We start from the raw sequence: 27,172 nt of genomic DNA on the forward strand, positions 1-27,172 counted from the left end.
AACTTGTGAATTAAACCAATATGATCCTTGATGTGTTATGCCCTCTTACCGAGAACTTCGTGAACGATGAATGGTCCTTCCCAATTCAGCGACCATTTATCGAACCTAGGGTCTTTAACCCCCACGGGCAGTACAGTTTGCCAAACCAACTTTCCCTCTTCGAATGTTTTTCGTTTGACTCATTGATTATAGGCTCGGTCAACAATCTTCTTCTGTGCCACCAATAAATTATAAGCGTCAAGCCGAATTTCTTCCAAGTCTTCTAACTCTTGTCTCATGGCTTGATTGTACTCGACACTGAACAAACTACTTTGTTCAATCACTCGCAACGAGTTTATACTTAGCTTGACTGGTAACATAGCGTCGTGTCCGTAGGTTAACGCGTACAAGGTCATCCATGTTGCCAAGCGGAGTGAAGTTCGATATGCCCATAAAACCTCGTTTAACTTTAAACGCCACATACCAGGCTTTTCTTTTACCTTTTTTTCAAAAATGTCAATCAACACCTTATTGCTTGCTTTGGCCTATCCATTTGCTTGTGGATAATACGGCGTGGACTGTTCAAGCAGAATTTTTAAACTTGCCGTGTACTCTTTGAACCTGTCAAACGTCAAGATTGTACCATTGTCCGTTATGATTATTTTTGGTACGCCGAATCTGGTCACGATGTTTTCTTTTAAAAAATTGCAAACTTCCTTGGATGTTAATTTGGCGTATGATTTTGCTTCGACCCACTTAGTAAAGTAGTCAGTTTTCATAAGTATCTATGCATATTTTGCTGCTCTAGAAGACGGTGTAATTTTGTCGATTACGTTCATGGCCCATCTTTTGAATGGCCAAAGTTTGGTGACCGAGTCAAGTAGTTCGGCCAGGACTCTTTGTATAGGTCCATGAATTTGACATTGTACACATCATCGTGCGTACTCGATACAATCTTTCAATATACTCGGCCAGAAATATCCATGTCGACGAAGCAACCATCGCTTCTTGAGTCCAAATTGATGGGCTCCACAGATTCCTTCATGTACTTCTGCAATTACTTAGGCGGCCTCCTGCGGGCCGAGGCAGAGTAACAATAAGTCATCCTTACCTTTGCGATACAACTCATTTTGGTATGTTACATAATTCGTGGCATGAACCCTTGTTTTATGATCGTGTTTGCCATTGGGATTGTCAAGATACTGTATAATTGACTTTCTCTAGTCATCTGGTATGCCTCAACTGCGCAAACCTCTATAGGGTCATTCCGTTCCAACAACGAAGGTAAGGACATGACTCATGTACGGATCATGCAATCGTGTTGGAGAACTTGCTAATTAACCAAGGCCGGGTGTGCTTGTCGTGACACAGGTATTTCTTAGCCTAGTTTGCCCCCAGAAGTTGTGCTCCGGAGGTTATTTGAGCTAATTCGTCTGCGTCAGTATTTTGAACTCGTGAAACGTGTTTGAAGGTAATGTCATCGAAAGACTTGGCCAAATAGCTGGCAACCATGTGATAGAGTGCCAGAGTGCAACTCATGCAACGAAAAGTCCTATTAAGTTAGTTAATCACAAGTTAGAAATCACCGAGAATAAGGACATGAGTTGCCCACAAATCATATAGGACACCAAGGCCAATGATAAGGGCTTCGTATTCGGCCTGATTATTCATACAATCGAAATTGAGCTTGAGAGAAAAGTACCAACGGCTGTGATTTGGGGATTGAATAACGATCCCAACATCAGCCGAGACTAAAGTACTAGAGCCATCAAAGTACATCGTCCAGTAATTATCACGTGTTTCCACCATGCCGATTTCAACGTCCTTGCCCCCAAATCCGTATAGTGAGGGATGTTGGGCCAAGAAATCGGCCAATGCTTGGCCTTTGACAGCTTTCTGGGGAACATATTGTAAACTAAATTCAGACAGTACCATTGTCCACTTTCCGATTCAGCCTTTTACTAACAGCCAGGTAAGCATGTAACGAATGACATCGGTCTGAGCAATGACCTGAGTGACCGACGAAAGCATGTAATGCTTGAGTTTTGATGCAGCGAAAAATAAGGCTAGGCAGAGTTTCTCGATGGCAGAATAATTAATCTCCTGTGGGTTGAGATTTCGGCTAATATAAAAAATGGCATGTTCTCGCCCCGCATCATTGTCTTGCATAAAGAAGGCATCCGATGGATTCTTCGGCTACTGAGATGTACAGCTTGAAAGGTCTGCCACGCAGTGGTGGAACCAGGACGGGTGGAGTCATGAAGGAGACCTTGATCTGGGTAAATGCCTCTTGGTGTTTTGCATGACATTCGAAGATGTCAGAAGCTTTAAGTTTCAAGAGCGTGGAGAAGGCTTTCATTTTTCCCGCCGAATTGGCAATGAATCAACAGAGAAAGTTTATCTTGCCGAGCAACAACTGTAATTGTTTCTTAGTCATTGGGGGTGGAGCATTGATGATTGCTCGAGCCTTATTTTCATCTACCTCAATACCACAATGATGTGCAAGGAATCCTAAAAAATTGCCAGTTGATACGCCGAAATCACATTTGGCGGGATTCATTTTAAGGTTGTGCTGGCATATATGTAGGAAAGTCTGATGAAGATTATCCAAATGTGTCTGCCGACATTGTGATTTGATTACAACATCGTCAATGTAGACTTTGACGGTAGTACCAATCAAATCATGGAAAATAGTATTCATGGCTTGTTGGTATGTGGCACCGGCATTCTTGAGGCCGAATGGCATGACGACCCATTCGTATGTGTCGAGTGCCCCCGGGCAATGAAAAGCGGTCTTATGGACATCAGCCTCAGCGATGAAAATTTGGTTATAACCAACATGTCCATCCATAAAGGATAAGATCTCGTGGTTTGCTACCGCATCGATTAACAAATCTGAAATTGGCATTGGATATTCATCTTTAGGAGTTACCAGGTTCAAATTTCTAAAATCAATGCAGATACGCAAGGCACCATTTTTCTTTAAAACTGGGACAATGTTTGCTAACCATTCGACATATCGAGTTGTTTGAATAAACCCAACCTTTAAAAGTCGAACAAGTTCGTCTTTTATGCCAAGTTGTACTTCGGTTGAGAAATGTCGAGGTGGTTGGCGGAATGGTTTACACCCAGGTTTGATACGTAATTCATGTTCGACTAGTGTACGATCTAAACCTGGCATCTCATGGTAACTCCAAGCAAAACAATCCTTAAATTCTCGGAGCAAATTACAAAGCTCGGTTTTTACATGTTAGGGTAACAAAGCACTAATCAACAAAGGCCGTGGGTCTTCGGCCGTTCCAACATTTATTTCCTTTAAAAGATTTTTTACTTGAGGTTGACTATCCTCGAGCTCAGCTGGTGCACTTGAACTTTGTCTAGTGAGAGTATTGGGCCGTTGTCTCATTCAACCAAAAATTTGACTAAGTTTACACCCGAATTTTGTTGCTGGGAAATAGTATACCAATCGGCTAGCAGTCATTCCATGGTAGATGAAACCGTAGCCCAACGTCTGATCTGGCTGTCTTCAGACATCAGTGTCTGCGATCAGGTCGGCCAACCCAAGTCTTGCCGAATCCTGATGGACAGTCTCGACGCCTACCTCGATTACTTTCTGCACCGAAATTCAAGTCAGCCGTCCTTCCTCGTTCAAACCCTATAGGGTATATAGCCGACATGATCATTGTAAAACCATGCCTGAATCATATTGGCTTCAAACGGCTGATTATCGGCCAAATGAACCACAACTGATTTGTCGTCCCAAAAGATAAGAACCTGATATAATGAAGAGGGAATGCAATTTGTTTAATGGATCAAATCCTGACCAAGCAATGCATTATACTCAATCTTAGAGTCGACGATAAAGAATGCGATCATGTGATTGCGACCTGCAACACTTACCTCCAAAGGAATCACTTTTTGGTCTAGGACTTGTCACCGACGAAGCTGCTTATGGTTATTCCTGATGGAATGAGTTCATCGTTAGATCGTCATAGTGCCTTCATGATGGATATGGGCATGATATTGATAGTAGCCCTACAATCTACGAAGATTTTGGAGATTAAATAACCTTCAATATGAACCGTGACATACAACAGCTTCAAATGTTGAAGATTAACCGAAGAAGAGCGGGGAAACAGTACGGCTATAGCTGTTTTAAGTTTGTCATCTTTACTGGCTTGCCCATCTTCCTCGGTGGCGATGAAATCGACTTGTGTTGCTTCCTTGGCAACCACGTCCCCATCCAAGAAATTTAGTTGGTGTGTGATTGGTTGAAATTCAACAGACATGGACCATGCTGATTTCTGTATTTTCGAGGATTGAAGGGCCCATCGAGTCTTGGTCATCATCCTCCGATTTATCAAGTACGGTATCATGCTTTGGAGTATTCTCGACCTGATTATCTTTCACCTTATCGGGTACCTTCTCTCATGGTATATCGACTGAACCTGTTTTATGCTGGCTGTCGTCCTTAAGCTTGTTCGTTGCCGAGGTTTGATTTTGTCCCTGTAGTGCTTTACGGGCTCGTTCTTTATAGGCGATTCAGGCGTCCCTTGTGTCTAAATAGGCATCCAAACGCGCCACACGCTCCTTCTCATCGGCCGTAAGGCCAAAAAGAGATATGGCTAAAAAGACTTCAAAATAATGTCGTAAATACTGAAGGTCTTCGAGAGAAAAAGGGAGCTCGGCAGTGTCTATGTCTGTGTACGGGTCGACCTCGAAGTCGAGGACTCGAGCTTCTCGTATGTGCTAGAACCTGGCCTTCATTGCTGGAACAGTGGTTTTCTGGATAATCTGTTCAGCGTCAGGGCAAGTTAGGGCCAGGTCGAGGGCTTCTTAACACGCTTTGGGTAGTCCGTACAAGTCATTGGCAAAATGTTTCTTGTGAAATTCTTGCATGTACTCCAGGGACTCTTCAAGAAATTGAGGGTGTAGATTCCATCAGACTCTTACTAACGGCTATTGCAGGGGTAGTGAAGGAAGCTTACTTTTAGCTTTTTTTTTTAAATGCTCGAAACGGGCTTTCATCTCCTCGAGCCGAATGAGGAGTTTGATGCGTTTCTCGGATTCTTCAATGGTGGTTTCAAAGTTGCGATCAATTACCTTTTTCCCTTGAAGTAATTCAGCCATGATTACCGGGGGTTGTCGGTCGTCTCCACTTCCTACGGCCTCTTTCGACTGCCATTTGGTAGCTGAAATAGCCTGTGTTGCATGTCGTTAAGCCATACAATTTATCCGTTGGCGTCGACGTTTCTAAGATTTGGATAATGCAGTATACATACCGATAGGAGAATTGTAACTATACCAACGTTGGTCTTGTGGCTCAGGTGGCTTGAAGGTTTTTTTGTTCGCCAATGAACTCGAGCTATTGGAGTTATGCAAGTAATGATCCTTATTATAAAACAGCGCATCGAAATCAAGACGTTGTTTGGTTAAAGTTGGGCCATCTATTCGTATTTGAGGGTTGAGCCTATCAAACACCTTATGGCGCTAGCCTGCACCAAATACCTTTGGAGGTGTTGCCGCGACCGCAGATGGTTGCCGTGGTGTTAGGACTTGAGCTGGTTTTTTCTTTGGTTCGGTTAGGACGACGCGTGTTTTGCAATGGCTACACAAAACCATCGGTCCATCAATTTCTTCTGCACTAGAGTCTAACATAGATTCAATTATGGCTGGTCCCAACAACTCTGTAGGTGGTTCGTTTGAAAATAGATCAAACTTGAGTCGCGGCCGAGAATTCTGCTTTGGGACATGTTGTATTAGAACGAACTCAGCCTTCCCCTTCGCTTTGTTCTTAGGCAAATGAGCATTTACCATGCCAACTGTCGCTGAAAAGAAGGGATCAACGTCGACAATCATATGTTTTTAAGGAAATTTTAGCTTGCCTTTATCAATCTAGCTTTGAATAACATCACGGAACACGACGTAGTTGTTTGTGGTATGCTTATTCGAGTTATGGTACTTACAATACGCTTTGCCTTTCAGCTCTTCAGCCTTTAGAATGTTATGTCATGGCTGAAGTTTGATGATCTTTGCCAGTAACAACTGATCAAAAATTGCATCGGCCTTGGTGATATCAAAGGTGTAAACTTTTGATGTTTTCATTGTCTCTTTAGAGGCCGAGCAGTTTTGGTCTCCTTGGAATTAATTTGAGCCAAAGCCTTGCATACGTACGGTTTATCTATCACTATCTCAGCCGTGTCCACACTGGCGTATCAGAACTCCTCACCTTCAGTCAATGCATAGCTAACCGTGGGATTTTTGTAAATCGTTCCCCAGGATGAGGATTTCGAGATCTTTTCTTCTCGGAGCAAATAATCATATTGCTCGACATGCTGGGCTAATTCTTACATATCTCAGAAGTTTACCCCCAAGAATTTCTTTTTATATTCCACATCCAGGCCGTTCAAAGTGATTCTGACGAATTCAACTTCAGGGAGAGGTGCTCGGCACCAATTTCTAGCCGACTTGAACCTCGTTAAGTATTCCATTAGTGACTCGTCAGATGTTTGAGATATCCTAGCCAATGATGAAACTGACATTTCCATCCTCGGTCGATAGAATTGTTCATGGAATTTCTCAACCAGTTCCTCCCAACTTTGGATGGAATTAGGCAGGAGGTTGATGCACCAAGCAAATGCCGAACTTGTTAGCGAGAAGTTAAATAATCGTAGTTTATGGAAGTCACTATTAACATCTCCGCATTGTGCAATGAACCGAGCCACATGTTCTAACGAAAACAGGGACGATTTGCTAGTAAAAAGTCTGAAGCCTAGGATTTTGAAACCTTTAGGATATACGAACTTTTCTACATAAGCTGGGTATGGATGGATGAACTTTGGGAACTTCGACCCTTTTTTAAGGTTGATCGATCATTCTTTGGACCTCGATCACATCAACGGATATCGTTTCCTCTCTGATCAGACTCGTCTGATCTGCTGCTTGATCCTCCTCTTTTTTCCAAATCGATCATTTTGAACCAAGCAGATCTTGTTTCAGCCTATAGCGTTGATATCGGATTACCTTTAGGTGGAAGTTGCCAAGAACGATCAGTGAGTACGCCGTCGTAAACTTTACTAACCTACAGTTCGAGCATTTTTTTTATGTGCCTCACCATTACTGCGTATTACTTCAAGTATGCTCCTTGCTTCTCGATTGAAAATTTAAGATTGCTCTTCGAGTCTTCTCCGAAGAAAAGATCTAGTCGGTGGATCAGAAGCTTCATCACCATCTTCATCGCAATCTTCGATTATTCCTTCGACAAAAATTGCTTTTGTCGCTCTGATGGTGTTCTCCGCATCACGAGCGTGTTCGCCAAGACTAACTTCCTCTTCTCGGCGTGTCACACTCGTGGCTTCTGGTGTGATGGCCGCAAGAGGATTCAATGTTTATAACAAGTCATCATGATCTGGGTTTTGGACTATAGGTGGAATGTTAGTCGATGATTTACCCATCCCTATTTTCTTTTTTAATGACCGTGTCTCAATGGTCATGAACTTCGTAGCTTCAGTAATGGGTCCCACCGGGCGTGCCAAAATGTTGATCCTAAAAGCTACCAAGCCTACGTGGCGCGCAAGCTGAGTAACTAATGAGCTAACTACGTCCTTCGGTTGATGCAGGTGTCCCAACTCATCGACCAAGCTTGGCCGAGAAGTAAAATGTATTGATGTTACATTGAGTGCGCTGCTGACTTCTTGATCTTGCCACTAGGGTCGACCGAGGAAGGAACACGTATCGACCTTCGGGTTCTAGAGCATGAAGACAAGGCTGCTAGTCTTTCAAAGTTCACAGATCGTCGACGCCGGGTTTGGTTACAGTGATTATCTTCGTAAAAGTATAAGCATGCCGAATCGGTACCAAACTATATGGACACAAGTACTCAAAAGAGATGTATGTCTTGATGGTGAATGTGGTTCGGCCGTCAGAATGCCACACTCTAAAACTTACTTGTGAATACCCAATCATAAAACAAACTCGACGTTCACTGTGCCGAGCCTAGTAATCTGTAACACCCCACTTCGCCGAGAAGGCTAATGAGATGACCTCTACTAATAAGGATTCGAAAATCCTTCTCGACAGAAACTTGGATAGGTAATCAGTCAATCTCAACGCAGTGCTGTTTATCCAAACTAAAGGTGATTCACGGTCGGTTGATTTTATGGCAACAATGTTGTTTATCCAAACTGAAGACGTGTTGGTGAAAAAGGAAAACTAAAATCTCAAGGTTGTTGAGATGTTTTGCGTAGAGCGAGGATTTGCACAGGGCAATTTGTGTGTTGAATTAGAGGGGGCTAGAATGATACACCCCCTTCTTATTTATAGTAGCCAATCTCATCATGGCCGAACCAAAACTATACTCGGATTAGGATTCTTTATCCTAATCTAACCAAGTTTCGGCCAATCCTACCTCCATTAGGCTTTGAACCAAACTCTTTATCCGACCACATTCACTTCTCAAATCTCAGCATCCTCATCCCATTGAGACTCCTTGTTATGCTAGGATTTGACTTTCCCATCAATCCGTCTCATACTAGGACTTGGCCTATCTTAATCGAGCGGCCCATAATAACTAGAATTCGCGATAATTCTAGAATCATGCTGCCAGGCCGAGAACAACTCCTAACTCAACCCACACCAATATTTTGGGCCCAAACACACTGATACCCTTTCTATTTGGTTTTTGTCTCTAAAGACTTTTCAAATTTCAACCCAAAAAAAAAAGGCATTTTTAAATTTAAAGATAAAATTTCTTAAGTAATCCATTAGTTATGGAACATTCATTTTGTTATATTTGATACTATTACTCTAAGCTACACTAAAGAGAGGGAGAGTTTGAATCCGGAAGGTCCTAGTACTATTTTAAAACTGAATTAATTAGCGTTACACCTTCACTAATAAGGGTTTATGGAGCACTCCAAAAATCTCATTTTGTACCCCTCACAAGTGTATTTTTCTTTCTAAAGATTGAAAGCTTGGAGTGCAAAATGAGAATTTTAGAGTACCAATAACAATTCTCATAATTTAAGCCATTTTAAATAAGTTAAACTCTTAATAAGCCAAGTTTATCTACTCCAGCAAGTTGCTTGGTTAAGAATATTCGCTCTTCCACCTAAGGTCCTGCATTCAATTTCTCCTCTTCTTAGTTTAGATGAATTTAATATATATTAACCGTTTGTAAAAAAAAATATCTATCTAAACAAAGTCCTACTATGTATTACTCCAACATAAGCATGTCCCACGCAACAAACGCTCACGTAGAGTACTAAATAGTGCAACACCTGTTGCCATTTGACATCAAAAGCATGGAGTATAGTAAGTAACATGTCTCACGAGTACTTGTTAGTGGAATTTCACTGTTTGGTGGATGTCAACAATAGATGACAAGTATGCTTAATCACCAAAATATCACGTTGTTACATGGTTTATTTGCGAGCTTAATTACCAAAGTTTGTCGTTTGAAGTTGGTTGCATGGAAAGCATGTGCAAGTGCAACCTCCCTCAAGCATAAAAGTGAAGGGGTTGTTTTGTTTTTTGGTTTGCGGGGACCGAGTAAAAGTGGACATATAGATGAGTACACAATAATAGAAGAATAGATCTGAAATATGAGTGAGCATACACAGTACATCACAAGTGAAAATAATCACTCGTCACTGATTCACTGGTCACCGCAACAGCTTTCAAAAAGAAAGGAAAAAGGAAAGTGAGAGGGAAAGTGAGAGGGGTTATAAATTCATAAGTCTATCAATTTCTAGGGCTCCTTTTGGATTATTTCTGTAGGGTTCAGGATTTGTTTAGGGGCACGAAAGAAAGAAATATTTAGAGGGTAATGATGATGAATCTTGGGTGCAAATCTACCTTCTCTATATCGGCATCGGTATCGGCATCGGCGGTAAAGATATCATTATGATTTTTGTGAAAGAGGGCCTATTTTACTTTGTGCAGAGAAAAAGCTTCTCACCTTTCTAATCCCCTTTCGCTATTTACTTTTGTTTATGCCTCACCCAAACCCCGCATCTACCACAAACTTCTCAAATTCCAAACCACCGTATGATATTGTCATCATCTCTTCAATTAGGGTTGGTAATCTTTCAATGCCTTTGAGGTTTTTTTTCCTAAGTTTTAAATATTTGGTGGGCCTTATTCATCGATTTATTGGCATAATACCAGCAATCTGCTGGTTAATTATATATTCCTAGCTATAATTTCAGAATAATGGTTTGTTTGTACTTTATCGTCTTGTTAAACTTAAGATAGAATGATTAACATATGGGTGGTTTTATTGAACACCACACAATTTAGAGTTAAAAGGTTTATTTTTAACATGAAATCGACTGATTAGAGGCTCCAAGAAAAAGCATCGCTGATTCAGTTGATATTATTTTAATTACATATAAATTTTAAAGATGTTCATACTACTGAGTCGCACAATCTGATCAAGATACAATTTCAACTATCTACCAAAAACATGAAAATATTTCAGTACATCTATACAAAATTGTATAACTTTTCATCTAGAATAATCTATCGAAATGTTAGGGCAGTAGGTCCACACCGAAAATTGTTCAAAAAGGTTAGTCAGTACTATTTAGTAAGTACCTTGTGATTCATATAAATCATATCTCAAGGCCAGTATCATGTACGAAGATGATCATTAGACAAATGTAGGGATATATAATTGTTTTATAGTCCATATAGGCGCCTCATATGAAGGAATTACTCAACATTCTAACAAATGCTCACACTTTGGGAATTAGTAATGATGTATTATGTAGCATGCAAGATAAGATTATGGTTACTTTGACCTTCAAATCGGCACCTCATGTTAACCGCTTGATAATTATTAGCAGTGCTATTTGGATAAACAAAACAAACACATTTATCGACCCAGTTTATAATATTGGGGAGTCCAACGTAGATTACACGGATCACTTCTATTATAGAATCAGCTTTGTGTCTAAATAGAATTACAATGATTTTTCTTATGGTGGTTTGATTTGATCCATGTCCATAATTGAGTTCCCCACCACTGCTTTTTCGCTTCTCCTTCATGCCAAGTCCACCCCTGATATCTCTTATTTTCACTAATTTTGTATCCATCGCTCTCCATTTCGATATGCTAATATGTTTTTCGCCTACTAAGTCAAATCAAGACTTATACTTGCTTTTACGGGCATTTGGGTTGGTGGAGACTAGTTTGAGTTCACAAGTTTTTTTTTATGACGAGATGCAATGAGTTCTATGGCAACGCGACTTCCATTTGTGATGGCACCCAAGGTTCGCGTTTATGGGTTACATTGGTTTTGGTTATTGTGGGTTGTAAAGGCTTGGTTTTGGGTCCTTGTTAAATGTTGTCTGCAGTTATATTACTGTACTTAAAAGAATCGAGTAAGGCTAAGCCATATTTATGTGTACAAATATTGTATCACCGCTATGATAGTTATAGGACCTATCGGTATAAATATGTCTCGTCTCTCCTAAACAAGTTATAAAATAATAGTTTGTATTTTAACTACGCATAAACCCTTTCTCATTCTAGTGGATTTGAGTTTAGTAGTGGCGTAGGGGCAATTACTTTTCTCGTGAATAATGAACTGACTTGGCTAATCTTTACCCACTCTCCACCTATTGTGAATAGTTAGTAAAATAACTTATTTTATTTTTCGTGTATGATTCAATTATTTAATAGTTATTTAGCAGATGAAATTAATTTAGAATAGGTTCATATATGACTGTGCCATGTGCTGTATCTATTAGAAATTTTGTTGAGATCTTCAATTGGATTTCGGTCGTTCTGTTTGCATTGTGTGTCTTTATCTTATCTTCAGCCTCATCTTTGAATTGTTCATAAATAAATATCATCTTTGAATTCATTGGAGTAGATGTTTGGGAGCCTAGTAGTCGACCGTTGTGATAAGCCCCACACCATTTTTATAACGCCAAATGCGCAGGCTTGACGGAAAAGAAGAATGTGATTGAGGTCAGTCAAAACGGACTAAGCTTGGCGCTGGAGCTGCTGCCATTCCGAGGCTCTACACCGCAAGGACTTGGAAAGATGGCAAAAATTGATGGGTGGAGATGTGCTAAGAATAAAGTGAAAATGAGAGAGAAAGAAATGTACATGGAATTTGTGGGAGGGAGACGTTTGATAATTAGGTTAACTTGGTTGATTGCTCGCGTGGGGGCTGACGTGCCTGTGATGTAATAATAATACGTGGAAAAATGAAAAAAGGAATAACATCTATTATCTAGGGTTGGCTTGGAGCTGGCCCTGTGATGTGAAAGTTGGAGATGGATAGGAAGGTGGGGTGGGAAACAAACATCATTTCTTTTTGTCTCTGTTTATAGGTCCTCATTATTCCACTCAGATTCACATCCCCTATTTTATTTTTTTCTTTTTTAAATCTGGATATTGATTTCTTTTTTTGTATATTTAACTTCAAAATTTGATTTCTTGACAACTTGAAAGAGTTAATCGTTTGATTCTTGGATGGGTTTAATATATTGCTATCACGCTAAACTTTTTGGGCCTAACGTGGAATGCTTAAGTAGCTCATTTTACACCTTTCAGGTTTGAGACAATTTTCAAAATAAACCATAAGATTATAATTTTCTCACATTACACTTTGAAATTTTGAAATTGTACATATCGACACATTTGTCTTTTTGAATATCTAATCTTTTATTCAATTGATGATTATTTTTGTGAGTGTGATGCAGCTTATTCGGTATACCTTATAATATAAAATAACAATTTTGAAAATACACCAAACTCCAACCGTGTGAAATGTAATTAACCCTAAGTAATTTGTCTACATCATTTTTGAAAAATAAAAATTAAATTTCAGAAGAATACTAAACAGGTTCTAAATCTTAAAAAGAGTTTCAACTCGGAGGTTAGAAATGGATTAAATACGAAGTAAACTTCTCCCTTCTAATCCCAACAGTTTGGGATGATTGGAATTGATAAATTTTCTTCTTGATAATCCATCTCCTACCTTCAAACCGGTCATATTTTCAACCTAAGGTGAAAGAAGAAACAAAAAAATTGTGACCAACTTTAAGGTAGAAGATACACAACAAAAACACTTATCCTTTCCAACCATCCCAAATCGGTAGGACTAGATTTAATCAGGTTTAGGACTCAAATAACCAAATTTCAGCCATGTCTTCTTACACATTTACACCAAAAGGAAAACATGTCCAATTAAAAGAAGTAAACCCAAAATTACTCAAAGCTGCATGACATGTTAACCAAAAAATAATAATTGCCTATTTAAACAACAAACAAAAGAAAGAAGCATCAACATTACACACAAGAGGAAGAATAATTAATCTCTCATATGCCCATCTTAGTCCTAGAGTTCCACTATCCTTGCACCAAATAGTATACATCAAGGGAATGACAAAAAAAAAATAGAAAAGTAAGACGTTTCATGTAACCGGAAAAAGAAAAGAAAACCTCAGAGATCCAAAGGCTGCAGGAGCATAAACACACCGGGAACATCAGGCGGAATTTTGTAAAACAATAGAAGCGAACAAACACAAGTTGTGTCTCTTTTAACCCTTCTGCATTTTTTCTACATATGCCTGCAGCAAATGTGAATACCGATACCGTAAGAAACATTGCCACAAAATTTACTACGTTAAATTTGTAACAGAGTAAACAGATGATAAACAGGATATGACAAGGAGTCAAAGTAGGCAAGGAGACACGGCCTAGTTAAAACAATTCCAAAATTAATATCCACATATTAAACTCCGCAGATTAGAAATTATAAAGTGTAATGCTGTATTGGAACAAGACTTCTGAGTTACAATCTACATGCCAAAACTTCTGAGTTAGATGTCACACGCTGCCTACGTACTCAACGCGTCATCTTATTAGTTTTAAATTTCATAAATACCCCTCTGTGCAGAAGAGTAATTCTTTAAAAGAATAAAGTTCAATGTAATAATAACATAACTATAACACAAAAGTTTTCCTTAGGCGTAACTCGGAACCAACCATTTCTTAATATGAATAATATATTTTAAATCAACTAGGATATCATATCATCCGGCACAATAGAAACTAGCTACAATGCAAATTCAATGTAAGAAAAGTTTTGGTAAGGATTGCACAAAAACCACCAGAATCACCACAGGCATAGAAAAATATAAAAATCTGAGAAATTCCCCATGCAATTTTCCGTGAAATACGTAGACACACTGGACTTTTCTCTGCATACCCAAATGCGCCCAAGCTTATGTTTAGAGAGCAGGGGGTTTTGAAGGCAGGTAGCGATGGCACACTGGGGGATTAGAGGAATGGATTCAAATTCTTTCTTCAACGAAAGGAGAGAGAGGAGATGGAGAAGAGAAGAGAGATAAGAGTTGAGAATATCTTTTAAAAATGGTCATGGGAGCTACATGTGACCTTATTTAACAAAAATGGCCAAAATTATACAGAGGTGTCCATTACTAAACAGAAAAAGTCTTAAATGTGACATTGTCAAGAAACAGAAAAACGGCTCAACTGCACACACCACTAATATTCCCGCTTTGGTTTAAGTGTTATCACCTTTCTACAGACACATCAAAACACAAATAAGAACTCACAGACTCAAAATGGTGGGGTAAATAGAATGAAGCTAGAGAACGAAAAGGATGGAAAAGATGACCACAAATGCGTTCAAAAATGGACCTAATGCATTCAAAAATGAAGTTTAGTCATATAATAGATATTTCTTTTTTTATCGAAACCAAATTTTCATTAAGAACAGAGAAAAAGTACAAAGCAATGGACTCATCCACAGGACTAGCAACCTAAAAACAGAAAGAAAAAAAGACACTAATTAAAACTGGATTTCATTTAAGAATAAAAACATACGCCAATGCAGAAGTATTCCTAAACAAAAGAGAGAATGCAGCTAGCATAAATTAATCAACAATATCAGCACTTACCTGTACAAGTTTAGTAAGCTTCGGTTTTGAAAATGATAGATAATGGTCAATCTTCTCTTGTGTCTGGGGAATATTAGCCCCCTGCATGGTACTGGTCACTTTATCAACCACCTTCTTCACTATCGTTTTGTAAGCATCTTTGCTGACTTGACCTTCTTTCCATGAGGGTTTTAAAAGCTCCTTGACGTTTTCCACAAGCGCAAATCTAAATGCACGGCTCCCCTTCACTTCCTTGAGTTTCTTGCCCCCTGTGACCTCCATGGGACCATTCTCTGGGGAATTATTCTCTTCCTGCGCGCTCTTGCTTTCCTCGGCCCCAAGTGCACCATTTCCCTTGACAACCTCAGACTTTGCACCATGTTGACTTAATTGGTGATCCTTAAGTGTAGGTTCTTCTAGTGGATTATTAGTCTGTTGATAATTGTTTACATTTGCTCCACTAGGTAAAGACGATGGAGATACAACATTTGACAGGTTCTCTACTTTTCCATCAATGCTTGTGTTTCCGGCACTATTTGGCAAAAGACACATTTGATTGTTACTAATTCTATGTTCTATGCTATCACACATAGGATCATACGGCTTATGAGATACCACCATTGGATCGCGCTGAATAGCTGCTGCCAAAAGCTGCTCAGTGGATCCTTCTGATTTGGGAAGGAGAGGTGCATTATGAGAATTTAAAGCAGCATAAATCTGTGGAAGTTGCTGCTGATTTCCAAGTAACTGAGCCAAAGAAGCAGAAAGATTGGTAAGTTCCGTAAGTTCTTTACCACCTACCAAATTTGGAACTTGAGGAATTCCATCAACTAGTGAAGTTTTTGCATCCCCTATATCTAACTTGGTCACAGATTTACTCTCTGGGGACAGTGTATCTTGTGGACTTTTTACAACTCCTCCGCATGGGATTAGGTTTTTACTTTGCCCAATTGTGCTTAATCCAGAAAAAGGAAAAGCACTTGAACTCTGGCCACTGTGGTCAAAGCTTTGGCGGGCCATGATATTTGCAGTAACATTTAGGTTATTACGAAAACTACAAGGTTCTTCAATGGCAGTCCTATTGTCATATGGCACGGAAATAACTCCATCTACCCTTACATCCTTGTTCTGCAGAAAATCAGATCTTTCAGCTACCATTGGTTCAATAATTGAAGCAGCACCATGCACCTGAGTGGAAGGTTCTGAACCTCGAGTAATGCGACTATGCTCTTGTTTCCCAACATGGTTGGAGGATTGCACCGTGTAATTCCAATCAGGAGACATGTCACCAAGCCATTTTTCAGTATCTCTCAATTTAGGAAGATCCACATGAGCACCCACACTATCTTCATTCCACAGATTTGCATCCTTCTCATTCCTCTCAACTGCTTCATGACTAACACTACGGTCAGCACAATTTTTGTTCTCATTGTTCTGATCACACCCCCATCTATTATCATCTACAGACCAAGCACTAGACCTTACCTCTGGAACACCAATATTTCTGTTATCTACAGTCAACATTGCGGCATCTGACAGAGTCCCAGTATCACTCCATTTTGGACCACTCCATGCTGGGCCTGCATCGTTTAAACTGTGACCTGGGCCCCACCTGCCATCCTGTGACTTTCTTTCAGGACTTGCACGAGCTTGAATATGATGAGAAAACCGACAATTCTTTTTATTACGACAATTTCCAGCAGCAAAAAATTTGCAAGGAATATCACTACTCCTGTGCGGTACACGCTCGGCACCTCGCTCTGTAGAAGTATCTCTGTTCCTTCTTTCATTTTCCCTTTCTCTAGTATTCTCATTTGTAGAACCTTTACTGAATCCATCAGAAGCACGATGGTGATCGAACTTGCAAGTTGACCCCCTCTGGCACTTCCCTTTTGCAAAATCACTACAATACACAGAATATCTTTCACTTTTTAATGGGTAGTACTTGGTATCAGGAGGGGTAGAGTATCTCGAAGCATCACGTTTCCTGTGTCGACTTTCCCAGCTATCATCATAATTGGAATTACCCTCATGAAGAAATTGGCAATCACTACCCCTCCTGCATCTCCCAGTCATAAAATCTTTGCACAATGGAGCTGAAATTCCTGGCCTGCCTCTATTTCTGTCAAGGAAAAGTGATTCCCGCCTATAACCACGATCAGGGCTCCTACTCCAGCTCTGGCTCTTACTCCTGCTCCTGCTTCTACTTCTACTCCTACCTCTGCACATAACATCCACCAACAGCTTCTTCTGTTATATGCGTCAAAAAAATGCTATCTAGATTATATTAACATAAGAAAAAAAGAAAAAAGTGAGTTGGAACTGACAATGAGTTAAAAAAAACAAGGCTAACCTCAGTGACCTTCTCCAACCACTTTTTGGGGACCGACTGCGATGTTCTCTCCACTCATCAAGACCAGGAGACATCCTTGTGCTGCAATTTCCATCTCCATCCCACACCATAGAGTCATTCATGTATCTATTGCATCCCTTATTGATACTCTCATTTTTATGTGAGCCTCTGCTTCCGGGCAAAGGTTCCCTGGATGGCAAATCCAAATCATGCTTAGGTCTGTGCAGATCATTTGTCTCTGGAGAAAGCCAGTCACGTCCAGATTCCTTATGATGAAATGCCCTACCTGCCTTTCCCATCCAACCGTTGTCCTGCATATTTGCATCTTCAAATTGAGGCCCTTCTACCAAATCCCATTTAGAAGACCGTTTTCTGTTGCTTCTACTCATTTCTCTCAGGCTTACGACACCCTTTACTTATTCTTATTCGGAAAAATCTGGAGACATGAAAAAATCAATCAATCTCAAAGACAATTTCTGATCACTCTTGCGCATCCTTAGTATCATTTTAAGTGTACTAGAGTGTATAAAATATTGATGTTACCAAGACAAAAAATACATGTGAAACAATGAATAGAAAATCAATGAAAAACCAAATTTTATATCATTACCTATGAAGCAGAATTAAAAATATATTACCAGTTTCAGCCAATGAAGCACGGATACAGATATGGTGATACAATACGATACAATAGGACACGGCAATATGGCACATTTGTAAATATTAAGATATGATACAGCATGGATATGGAAATAAAATTTATATAATAAATATATATTTTATAAACATATTTTGAATAACAATAAAAAAAAATAATCATCTAAATTTAAATTTATATAATTCAAACAACAGGAAGGATGGTAGTGGTGTAGGTCCGGTGGGCAATGTAGTTTTGTTAGTGTTGGGCTTTAGTCCCATTTAAACCCTTAAAAATAATAAAAATAAAAAAAAAGAAAGAATAAGGCGTGATTTTTGTCTTCAGAAACAAAGGAAACGGCAGATCGACCTCCTACCAAATTGTGTCATCTTCTTCGCGAGGCCTTCTTCCACCAGATCGCGTCATCTCCGTTGCGAGCCCTTCTGCCACCAGATCCCATCAAAGGGCAAAGGAAGGGATATCCGTATCCATCTGTCAAACGCCGTATTCATTAACCCAGATACGTATCTAAGGCATACCCGATACGCAATACGGGACAGAACTGCCGTAGCTGTGCGTTGTAGGTTTCAGCTAAGTATAATAACAATCTTTTTGTCAAAAAATTGAGGACATCTCTATTAGCACTACAAAAAAGTCATTGCACTCCTCCCTCGACTTGCAAGAAGGAATGCAAGTTGACAACTTTGGACACCAATAACTGCTACAATGGAATAAAATCATACTTCAATTAGACTGACCAAAGAGAATATGGATGCAGAAGACAAATACAACCTGTCATGGAGTATATATAAAAAAATACACACATGTGTATTTTTTTTAAAGGAGATACGCATATAGTAGAAAAAAAAATGAAATGTAAGAATAAAAGGTTGTGGAGACCGTCCAAATAAAGCATGACATATGTCATAAGTTTTCTGGATACAAAAAACACCTAGTCTTACAACAGGGAAGAACAATCAGCAGTTTCCTAAGCCCCAAGCCAAATTGATGGCCACCACAAGGTAATGAAGATACACTCAAGTCTGTCTCCACACAAGTCAATAAATTTCACCAACTAGCCATATGCTCAACTTCAAGCACACAAACTCTCGCCTTTGCATGGCTTTTGAATCATTGCATGCAGGCATAATATCTCTCTGCACTCCAGACATTTTGATTAAACCAAATATGCAGCATCTTTCTCAATCAAGGATTATTCCTATTCAACTTTTGAAGGCTGTAATATTTCAATAATTATGCTTTCAAGCTCCTCCCCTCACTTCATCATAACACCGATTAACATTTAGCATCAGGGGCATCAAAGTTGAAGGTTGATGTATTCTCTTCTAACTTCTTGGACTATGAAGTAATTCTATTTTGTTATCCCCAAACCTTTCAGAGCAACCTCCAGTCTAAGAATTTATCGAATAATATGTACTAAGTCCCAATGTAGCTCTTTTGTAAGGATGCTATTGCAATCAGTTACTTTTGAACGAAATTGGTAATCCCTCCATGCAGTGACCCGCATGAAATTACTGCAGAAAATTATACTAGATATTAGCACCCAGTGAATGTACTCTTATTGAGTAACATAGATCTAAAGTATACACTAGATCCATCTATCAAGGTGCCTAGGCTACTAGCATAAGTTTACAAATGTACAAAACAATGAAAGAGCAAGGAAACAAACAAACAAAAAGAATCACAATGAAAATAAATCATCCATAACAAGGTGATAGCCAAATATTAGAAAGGTTCCAAAGAAAATAAGCCTCCCTACATTCCTATCTTCCACCGTTCAAAAGACCTCAACTTCTCTCCTTCAACTTTACCAAGACAATATTCTCTTGGAATATCACATCTCTACCTATCCATATATCATTTAACGGTTTGACCCAACATAAAATTTAAACATACAATGATCGCCACCTACATTATTTACCTTTTAAAGACAATAATATTAGACTAAGATCATATATATCCGAACTAGTTAAAACTAACTTATTGTTAGGCCAATCTACATCTCAATAAAATTTAAACGAAAAAAATAAAAATAAAAACTGACACGGGAACTTGTTCGAAGTCAGGACACCAATTGGGCCACACCAATTACCAAGAATACATAGTTAAGCAACTACAAGAACTTCAAATCACACTCACAAAGTTAAAGCAGTAGAATTAATCCGAGGCATAAAAGCTCAAATCTTTCTACTATACAACAAAACCCAACTCAAATTCTCTATTACCCTCAAAACCAGTAAGATTCTCACTGATCCAAGTTAAAAAAAGTAAAAAATAAAAAATAAACACGCACACAAAGAGCTGAAAAAAAATGTAACCCTAAACCCTAATCATTGAATTGAAAGAAAAACAAAAGCAAAAAAATTAAAAAAAATAAACTAATACGAAACCCTAAATAAGGAATTGAAGAGTAAAGAGAGAGAGAGAACTTACAGAAATTAGAGAGAAACCCTAGAGTGCGATGGGAGACCTCCGCCGCCTGTAGGACTTTGCCATATTTGAATCCCTTTCTTTGTCAAAAGCGGGGTGTGAGAGTATGGTGGGTGGAGGAAAGGGCGCTGGGGAGAATGAGAGGAGCATTTTACTGTGGGCCCGCTTAGAGAGGAGATTTTTTCCTTGGGCTTTTTACCAACAAGTCCAATATGGAGCCCAACAAAACAAAACGGCCCACTTATTCAGAGATTGGATAAGTAAGTTGAAAAATTAGTTACTTGTCAGAAAGTTAGAATGGTTTCTCCATTCAACAATGCAAGTGCTGCCGATTGAAATCAGCAACTTCACTTGCCCAAGGGGTGGATGCGAATGGTAAATTGATTGACATTAACGCGAGTACCAAATAGAGTGGGGAATGCACCATTTAAGGCCCTTCAAATCGACACACAATTGTCATGCGCAAACAACCTCTTAAAGACCTTGATTTTTATTTTCCTTTTTCCCGTCAACACACTTTTAGTTTGGATAAACAACACTATGAAGGCAACCGGCAACATCTTCAGTTTAGATAAACAGCACTGGAGCCATAGAATTAGCCGACCAAGGAGCACCTTCAGTTTGGATAAATAGCACTACTTCGAGACCGCCTAGTATTTATCCAAGTCCCAATCAACAAGGATTTCCAAGTCCTTGTTGGAAGAGTCATCTCATCAGCCTTCTCGCGTGAAGTGAAGTGTTACCAGGTTACTACATTTGGCACACTGAAAGCCGAATTTGATATTGAACTTCACAGAATTAGCAACCTTGTCTTCAAGCTCTAGAACCTGAAGGTCGAGACGTGTTCCTTCCTCGACCGTAGTCACGAGATCAAGAAGTTAGCAACACACCCAACGCCACACCAACACTCATTTTACTCCCTGGCCGAGCTTGGCCGACCAGTTGGCACACCTAACATTCAACCGAAGGACGTTGTTAGCTCATTAATTATTCAGTCTGCGCGCCACATAGAGTAAGTAGTTTTTAAGGTCAACAAATACGCATTTGCAATAGTAGAATTTTCTCTCACAGTATGAAATATGCATTTTCGAGAAAGATATTCCCTTCGCAAATGTGGGATAAGTTTTTGCGATGGCAAATAATGACACTATTATTGTAAGTTTTCGGTTTACTAATATATGCACGCCATCACAAATGTGAATGTGACCGTTGGGTCCAAAGCTAAACTTTTTAGGTTTAGGCCTCACCATTGGATTGCTTGGGTTTAAACACAAATATTTTGATTTGGGTCTTCCGGAGTTGGTCTTGCATCCATCGGTTCATCCACACCCCAAGGAACAACCATATAACCATTAAGAAAGTCAAATTTAATGACTATCCAAGTTCAACCACTCTTCCCATTCAACGATAATATTAAAAGAAATTACTGATAATAAGTGTTATAATATTGCATCCAAAAGACGAATACTGAAATCTAAATGCGCAAATAATATCTAAGTCCAAATAATACATACATACATACATACATATATATATATATATATATATATATATAGACCCTTTAAGGAAAGAGATCCTCATTTTTTTTTTTAAAATGAGGACACCCTCTTAACCATTAGATTTGGTTTTAATGAAATTCTGTGGTTAAAATTAAATCACAGGTCACATAATCTCAACCATAGAATTTCATTAAAGTCAAATCTAAAGGTCAAGAAAATGTCCCCTTTTTTTAAAAAAAAATGGGGATCTCTTCCCTTAAAGGCTTCCAATATATGATTGCTTAGTGTTGTCAGAACCTAAAACTATATTAATAGAACTCTGGTTGTCAACTAAATCTTTATGAAACTACCTCTTTAACACTCTAATTAAAACTGAAGAGAAATAAAAAAATATTAGTAATTTAGTAATTACAAGACCACAAATTTTATTGTTTTTTATGTGAACCTTACAACCAGGTAATAATAATAGACTTTATTTAAAAATGAAATTATTATTAGCATTCTAAAAATCTTATTTGGCACTCCAAACTTTCTATAATTAGAAAGAAAAGTACACTTGTGAATAGTGTGAATAAGATTTTTGGAGTGCTAATAATAATTCTCTTTAAAAATTCAAAATTAAATTAAAAAATTGGCACACGTCCTTCTCTCTCATCAAATCTCTTCGGTTTCCCTCTGCATCTTTCTCACCAAAATCCTCTTCAACAGCTCTAACCACCCCACCTCCTTCATCCCCTTCTCCCACCCTGCTTGCCTCTAACCCACCTGCAAATTATGTAGGCTCTTCCTCTCCTCCAAAACCCTAATCACCCTCCACCAGACCCACCACCCAACAACTTCTCCCACATCCTCTACGTTTTCCCCCATGACCCCTCTGTCGCCGCCCCCTACCTCTTTGACCCACGAATCCTAGACTGGAACCACTCCCACCATGAATGGGCATCCAATGTTATGAAGGTATGAGCCTCGTTATTTAGTTTCTGCATCTTATGCGAGGTTAGAGGAAGAAATTTTTAAGCATTAAAAATCCCTTGCAATTCGTTAGATGTGTCATCAAAATACATATATTAATCATGATTTATGACTCCTCATTTACTTATTTTGTTGCATTCGATTGTTTTTACTCTTTGTTGCAGGGCTTGCTTTCATCCAAGTAGAGTTCCTTATTATACAACTTTTGGGAGATGTACTGCAGTTAGTGATGATTTTAGTGTTTCATGTAACAATATCTTTACAAATTATTATAAATTCTGAAAGTATTGCCTAACTCATAAGTTTGGTTTTATTTCACTAATGTTAGTAATTGTTTTTCATAAGTTCATGTAACACATACTACAATGAAAAGAATTTTTTTTTTCCGAAATGACGTATACATTGCACATTGATTATAACTCATACCACAACAACAACAAAAATTGAGTTGCACATGTATAGCGTTTGTGCCAATTGCTAGTCTAAATTAATCTGTGTTAAGATTTTTAGAGTTCATAATTTGACTTATACTCTCCATCACCAACGAGTTCCCCAAATATCTCCTGATAACTTGTTGCAGCATGAACCCAAGGCATTCCATACCCATGTATTTTAGCATACAAGTAAATCCAATTAAGTCAAAGTTCCTCATTTCACCATACGCGGGTAGATGAGTCTGAATTACTCCTATTTGACTTCAAAAAGAATTTTCATCTTGTAGTACGAATTGCTTAATCACTAGCTCCTCCATCTTGTCTTTAAGTTTCTGCTCTCTCCCTTTCCCATTTTAGTTGATTATCTCTTCGAGCATAAATGACTTTGAGCAGGACGAGCCTACCTGTTGTTGGCATGTGTCAATGTACCAAAGAGATTCAATGTATGTTAGCATGAGTCAATGTTCCTAAAATAGGATTAAATGTACTAGATATCCTTGTACTTCTATATATACTTTCTCCTTGAGAGAAGAATACAAACAACAATTCAAACTGTAAAACTCTCATATAGTTTTACACTTTTATCTTGGCATCAGAGCAAATTTCGACCTATCTCTTCCTTAGGGAAAAAAGAACGCCTAAACCCAAAAAATCTATTCTTGCCGTGTAGCTTCCTTGGTTGCCGGCCCCCTAACTTGTTGATTGTCTTGTGTTTTGGACAATCCATTCTACCCAAAATCAAAATTTACTCGCTGTCGCTTTATGTTTTTTAAGCCTCACACAAATTTATAATCCTTGCCGTGCGGCTTGTTATTGGCAGTTGGCATTGAGAATCTTAAACCTAAGCCTATTGTGGCAATCCGCTGCAACCATGGGAGAGAAGACAATATTGTCTCTTATTGATCAAATATCCCTCTTAGATGATCGAGATGATTTAGAAAATTCGGTAAAACTTTTAATAATGTCTAGAGATTGTGACTCTTGCATTTTTTCTTTGAAGATTTGGTTGACAAATCATTGGTATGTTACCCCTGCATTTTTAAGAACAAAGGGCATATCCTTGTAACAGTACGTACCTCGGTCAATAACGAAGCATGTCCCTTCTATGTCTGGCTCATACATCTTTATTTGATTGTATCCGGAGTAGGCATCCATAAAGCTTAGCAGTTCATGACCTGCAGTTTAGTCTACTAGCAAATCGATCCATGGGAGCGGGTACGAATCCTTTGGGCAAGCTTTGTTTAGGTTCGTGAAGTCCACGCATACTCTCCACTTGCCAATTTTCTTTTGCACTAGCACTACGTTCGCTAGCCAGTCTGGATGATGCACCTCAATGATGAAGTTGGCATCTTTTAGCTTGTCAATCTTGGCTTCTATGATCTTGCTCCGCTCCGTTTCGTAATTTCGCTTCCGCTAGATAATTGGTCCGGTAGTTGCGCCTAGTGAAGGCAGTGGCAGATCACAGAATAATCAATCCCAGGCATGTCTTTCGCAGACCAGGTGAACACACATCCTTGTTGGCCCGCAAGAAGTTGGTAAACAACTTTTTCTCTCGGTCGGTAACTTCATTATCCTTCTCGGTGAAGTGAAGTCTTTTATAATTCGTTATTCTCATGTCACATTTTAGAGTTCGGCCAATAGACAGCCGAACCATTTTGACGATTAAAACAATCATCTTTTTTTAGTGTCCATACAGTTCAATGCCGATTCGATGGACCTATATTTTCACCAATATAGTTGAGGTTGTTGAACCAGAACTTCGCAGTGAGTTACATAACCTTGTATTTTTTTGAACTTAAGGCCGAGACTGTTCCTTCCTCGGCCGAAGTTTCTCAATTCAAAAGTTAGCAGCACATTCCACTACATCACAACAATCAAGTTATTTGCCCGGCTGAGCTTGACAGCGAATTGGCACGCCCTCATCAGCATTCAAACCACCAAACGATGTAGTTAACTTCTAGGTAATCAGCTTGGGCATCACATATGCTTAGTAATTTTAGGATCGAAAAAATGCTTAATTAATTGGTAATTAAAATAGGAATGATGAAATTGTGATTAGGACTTCATTTTTATACACACACACACACACACACACACACACATATATATATACACAGATATATATGATGACAGATATACACACACACACACACACTTACCTTTCTATTTGTATAAATAATACGATGACAGATAATTACAGTTTCTATATTGATTGGAGGTGTTGACCATTTGATTTGTAAATTTCTAAGTGTCTTTTAAATCTATATATGAACTTTTCAAAAGTATTAATCTATATCTCTCCTATTTCAAAAGTATATTGAAAAACAAAAACCTACTCATTAATTCATCTCAGTATTTATGGAGATAATTACAATACATGCATGATGCATATGAACTTGTTGCTATTTGAATAATACTGATTCATTAATCATCAAAATATGCGCTCAATTAAGCATTGATATTAAGGAAAGCGGCTGAGGTGATGGCCCTGGAAAACTCGTGAAAATCGATACGGCCATCGCGGTCGGTATCCGCCTCGTTCATCATGCCGAACAACTCCTGAACCGTGAGTGGGTGGCCCAGCTTGGCCATCGAGTGGGCCAGTTCCGCCGGGCTGATGTACCCGTTGGCGTCCCTGTCGAACATGCTGAACATCTGCCTCAACTGATCGTCACTGTACGAACACGGGCACCTGGCGTCGTCTTGTAAGAGTCCGTTGAGGTCCGGCCTCATCAGCGCCACGAACTCCGAGAACCCGACCAATCCGTTGTGGTTGGTATCCGACCTTCGAATCAGAGCCTGCAGCTGCTGATGGCTCGGCTTCAGCCCAAGCGACAGCAGCAGTGACCCCAACTCCGGCTCGGTCAAGCTGCCGTCTTTGTTGCCGTCAAACGATCGGAAGATCTCGCGCAGCTGTGCCATCTGCTCCTCCTCCATATTCGCCGCCGCCGCCACCGATTTATATTGTTTCCTTCTAGTGCTACTACTGGTTCTACTAATGATCTTGCATGAGTAGGTTATTGCGATGAGAGTAAATTAGGGTGAAGATATATAATGCATAATATGGTCATGGCCGGCAAAAATAATTCAACTAACATTGTGAATAGGGTGAAGATAAATATAAAGATCACTGAACGATAGGAAATTAGGAACAAAAGACTTTGATTAATTAAGTAATTAATTAAAAATGATGAGTGGCCTGCAACGTCATCAACAGTCGCTTGGGCTGAGTAGTTAAGGTTCGAACCTCTTAGGCGATGATTTCTTTTTAATTTTTGTTTATTTTTAATTTTTCGATAAATACTTGGCTCATTCCTGAAAATTATTTCAACTTGAAACGACAAATATGGAGACGTTTGACAGGCGGCGGATAAGATATAATCATGGTTTAAAAATTTCTTCGATAAAGTTGATATTTTCGTAAAAATATTCAAAAAATTACAGAAAATATAGAAATTGGGGTTACGTCTAAACTTCACCTTTTATCGAAGAAACTCTTTAGTTTAGGTTTAGGTTAAAATCGGTATATATCGTCGATATTTCTTACATATCTGTTAAATATCAAAGAAATTTTATATTTTGTTAAAACCAATGCTTGACAATCCCTAAAATTTCATTTTAAATTTCTATTATTTCCATTAAAAGCTATAGGTGTCTATATCGATATTCGATATATCCGTCGATAAGAAATTAGGAACAAACACTTTGATTAATTAAATAATTAATTAAAAAAGATGAGTAGCCTCCAATGTCATCAACAGTCACTTTGGCCAAGTGGTTAAGGCATGTGCTTGCTAAGTGCATGGGGATCCCCCGCAAGAGTTCAAACTTCTTAGGTGACGATTTATTTTTTTTATTTTGTTTATTTTCTTTTTCATAAATACTTGGCTCCTTCCTAAAAATTATTTCAAACAAAAAAGGCCAT

General features: G+C 38.8%; 2 protein-coding genes across 6 annotated transcripts; both read right to left on the reverse strand.

The window, feature by feature from the left end:
• Positions 1 to 13,226: 13,226 nt before the first annotated feature.
• On the reverse strand, positions 13,227 to 20,469 carry LOC137720569 (zinc finger CCCH domain-containing protein 38-like). Of its 5 annotated transcripts, none has more exons than XM_068459650.1 (5): positions 20,346 to 20,466; positions 18,268 to 19,426; positions 17,255 to 17,690; positions 14,923 to 17,122; positions 13,227 to 13,566 (listed from the first exon to the last, which is right to left on the reverse strand). In XM_068459650.1, exons 3-5 carry the CDS (start codon positions 17,641 to 17,643, stop codon positions 13,537 to 13,539), a joined length of 2,619 nt encoding a protein of 872 aa, XP_068315751.1. In that variant the 5' UTR covers positions 17,644 to 17,690; positions 18,268 to 19,426; positions 20,346 to 20,466; the 3' UTR covers positions 13,227 to 13,536. The 5 variants fall into 5 exon arrangements, with proteins under 5 accessions (XP_068315751.1, XP_068315752.1, XP_068315753.1 ...); XM_068459651.1 differs by having other exon boundaries at positions 18,261 to 19,426; XM_068459652.1 differs by lacking the exon at positions 18,268 to 19,426 and having other exon boundaries at positions 14,923 to 17,116; positions 20,346 to 20,469.
• A 5,048-nt stretch (positions 20,470 to 25,517) lies between these two features.
• Positions 25,518 to 26,254, reverse strand: LOC137719499 (probable calcium-binding protein CML18). Its single transcript, XM_068458549.1, has one exon. The coding sequence runs from the start codon at positions 26,182 to 26,184 to the stop codon at positions 25,696 to 25,698; it is 489 nt and encodes a 162-aa protein (XP_068314650.1). The 5' UTR covers positions 26,185 to 26,254; the 3' UTR covers positions 25,518 to 25,695.
• Positions 26,255 to 27,172: the final 918 nt, after the last annotated feature.

Source organism: Pyrus communis, chromosome 16 (genome assembly GCF_963583255.1).
Source record: "Pyrus communis chromosome 16, drPyrComm1.1, whole genome shotgun sequence".
Classification (NCBI taxonomy): domain Eukaryota; kingdom Viridiplantae; phylum Streptophyta; class Magnoliopsida; order Rosales; family Rosaceae; genus Pyrus; species Pyrus communis.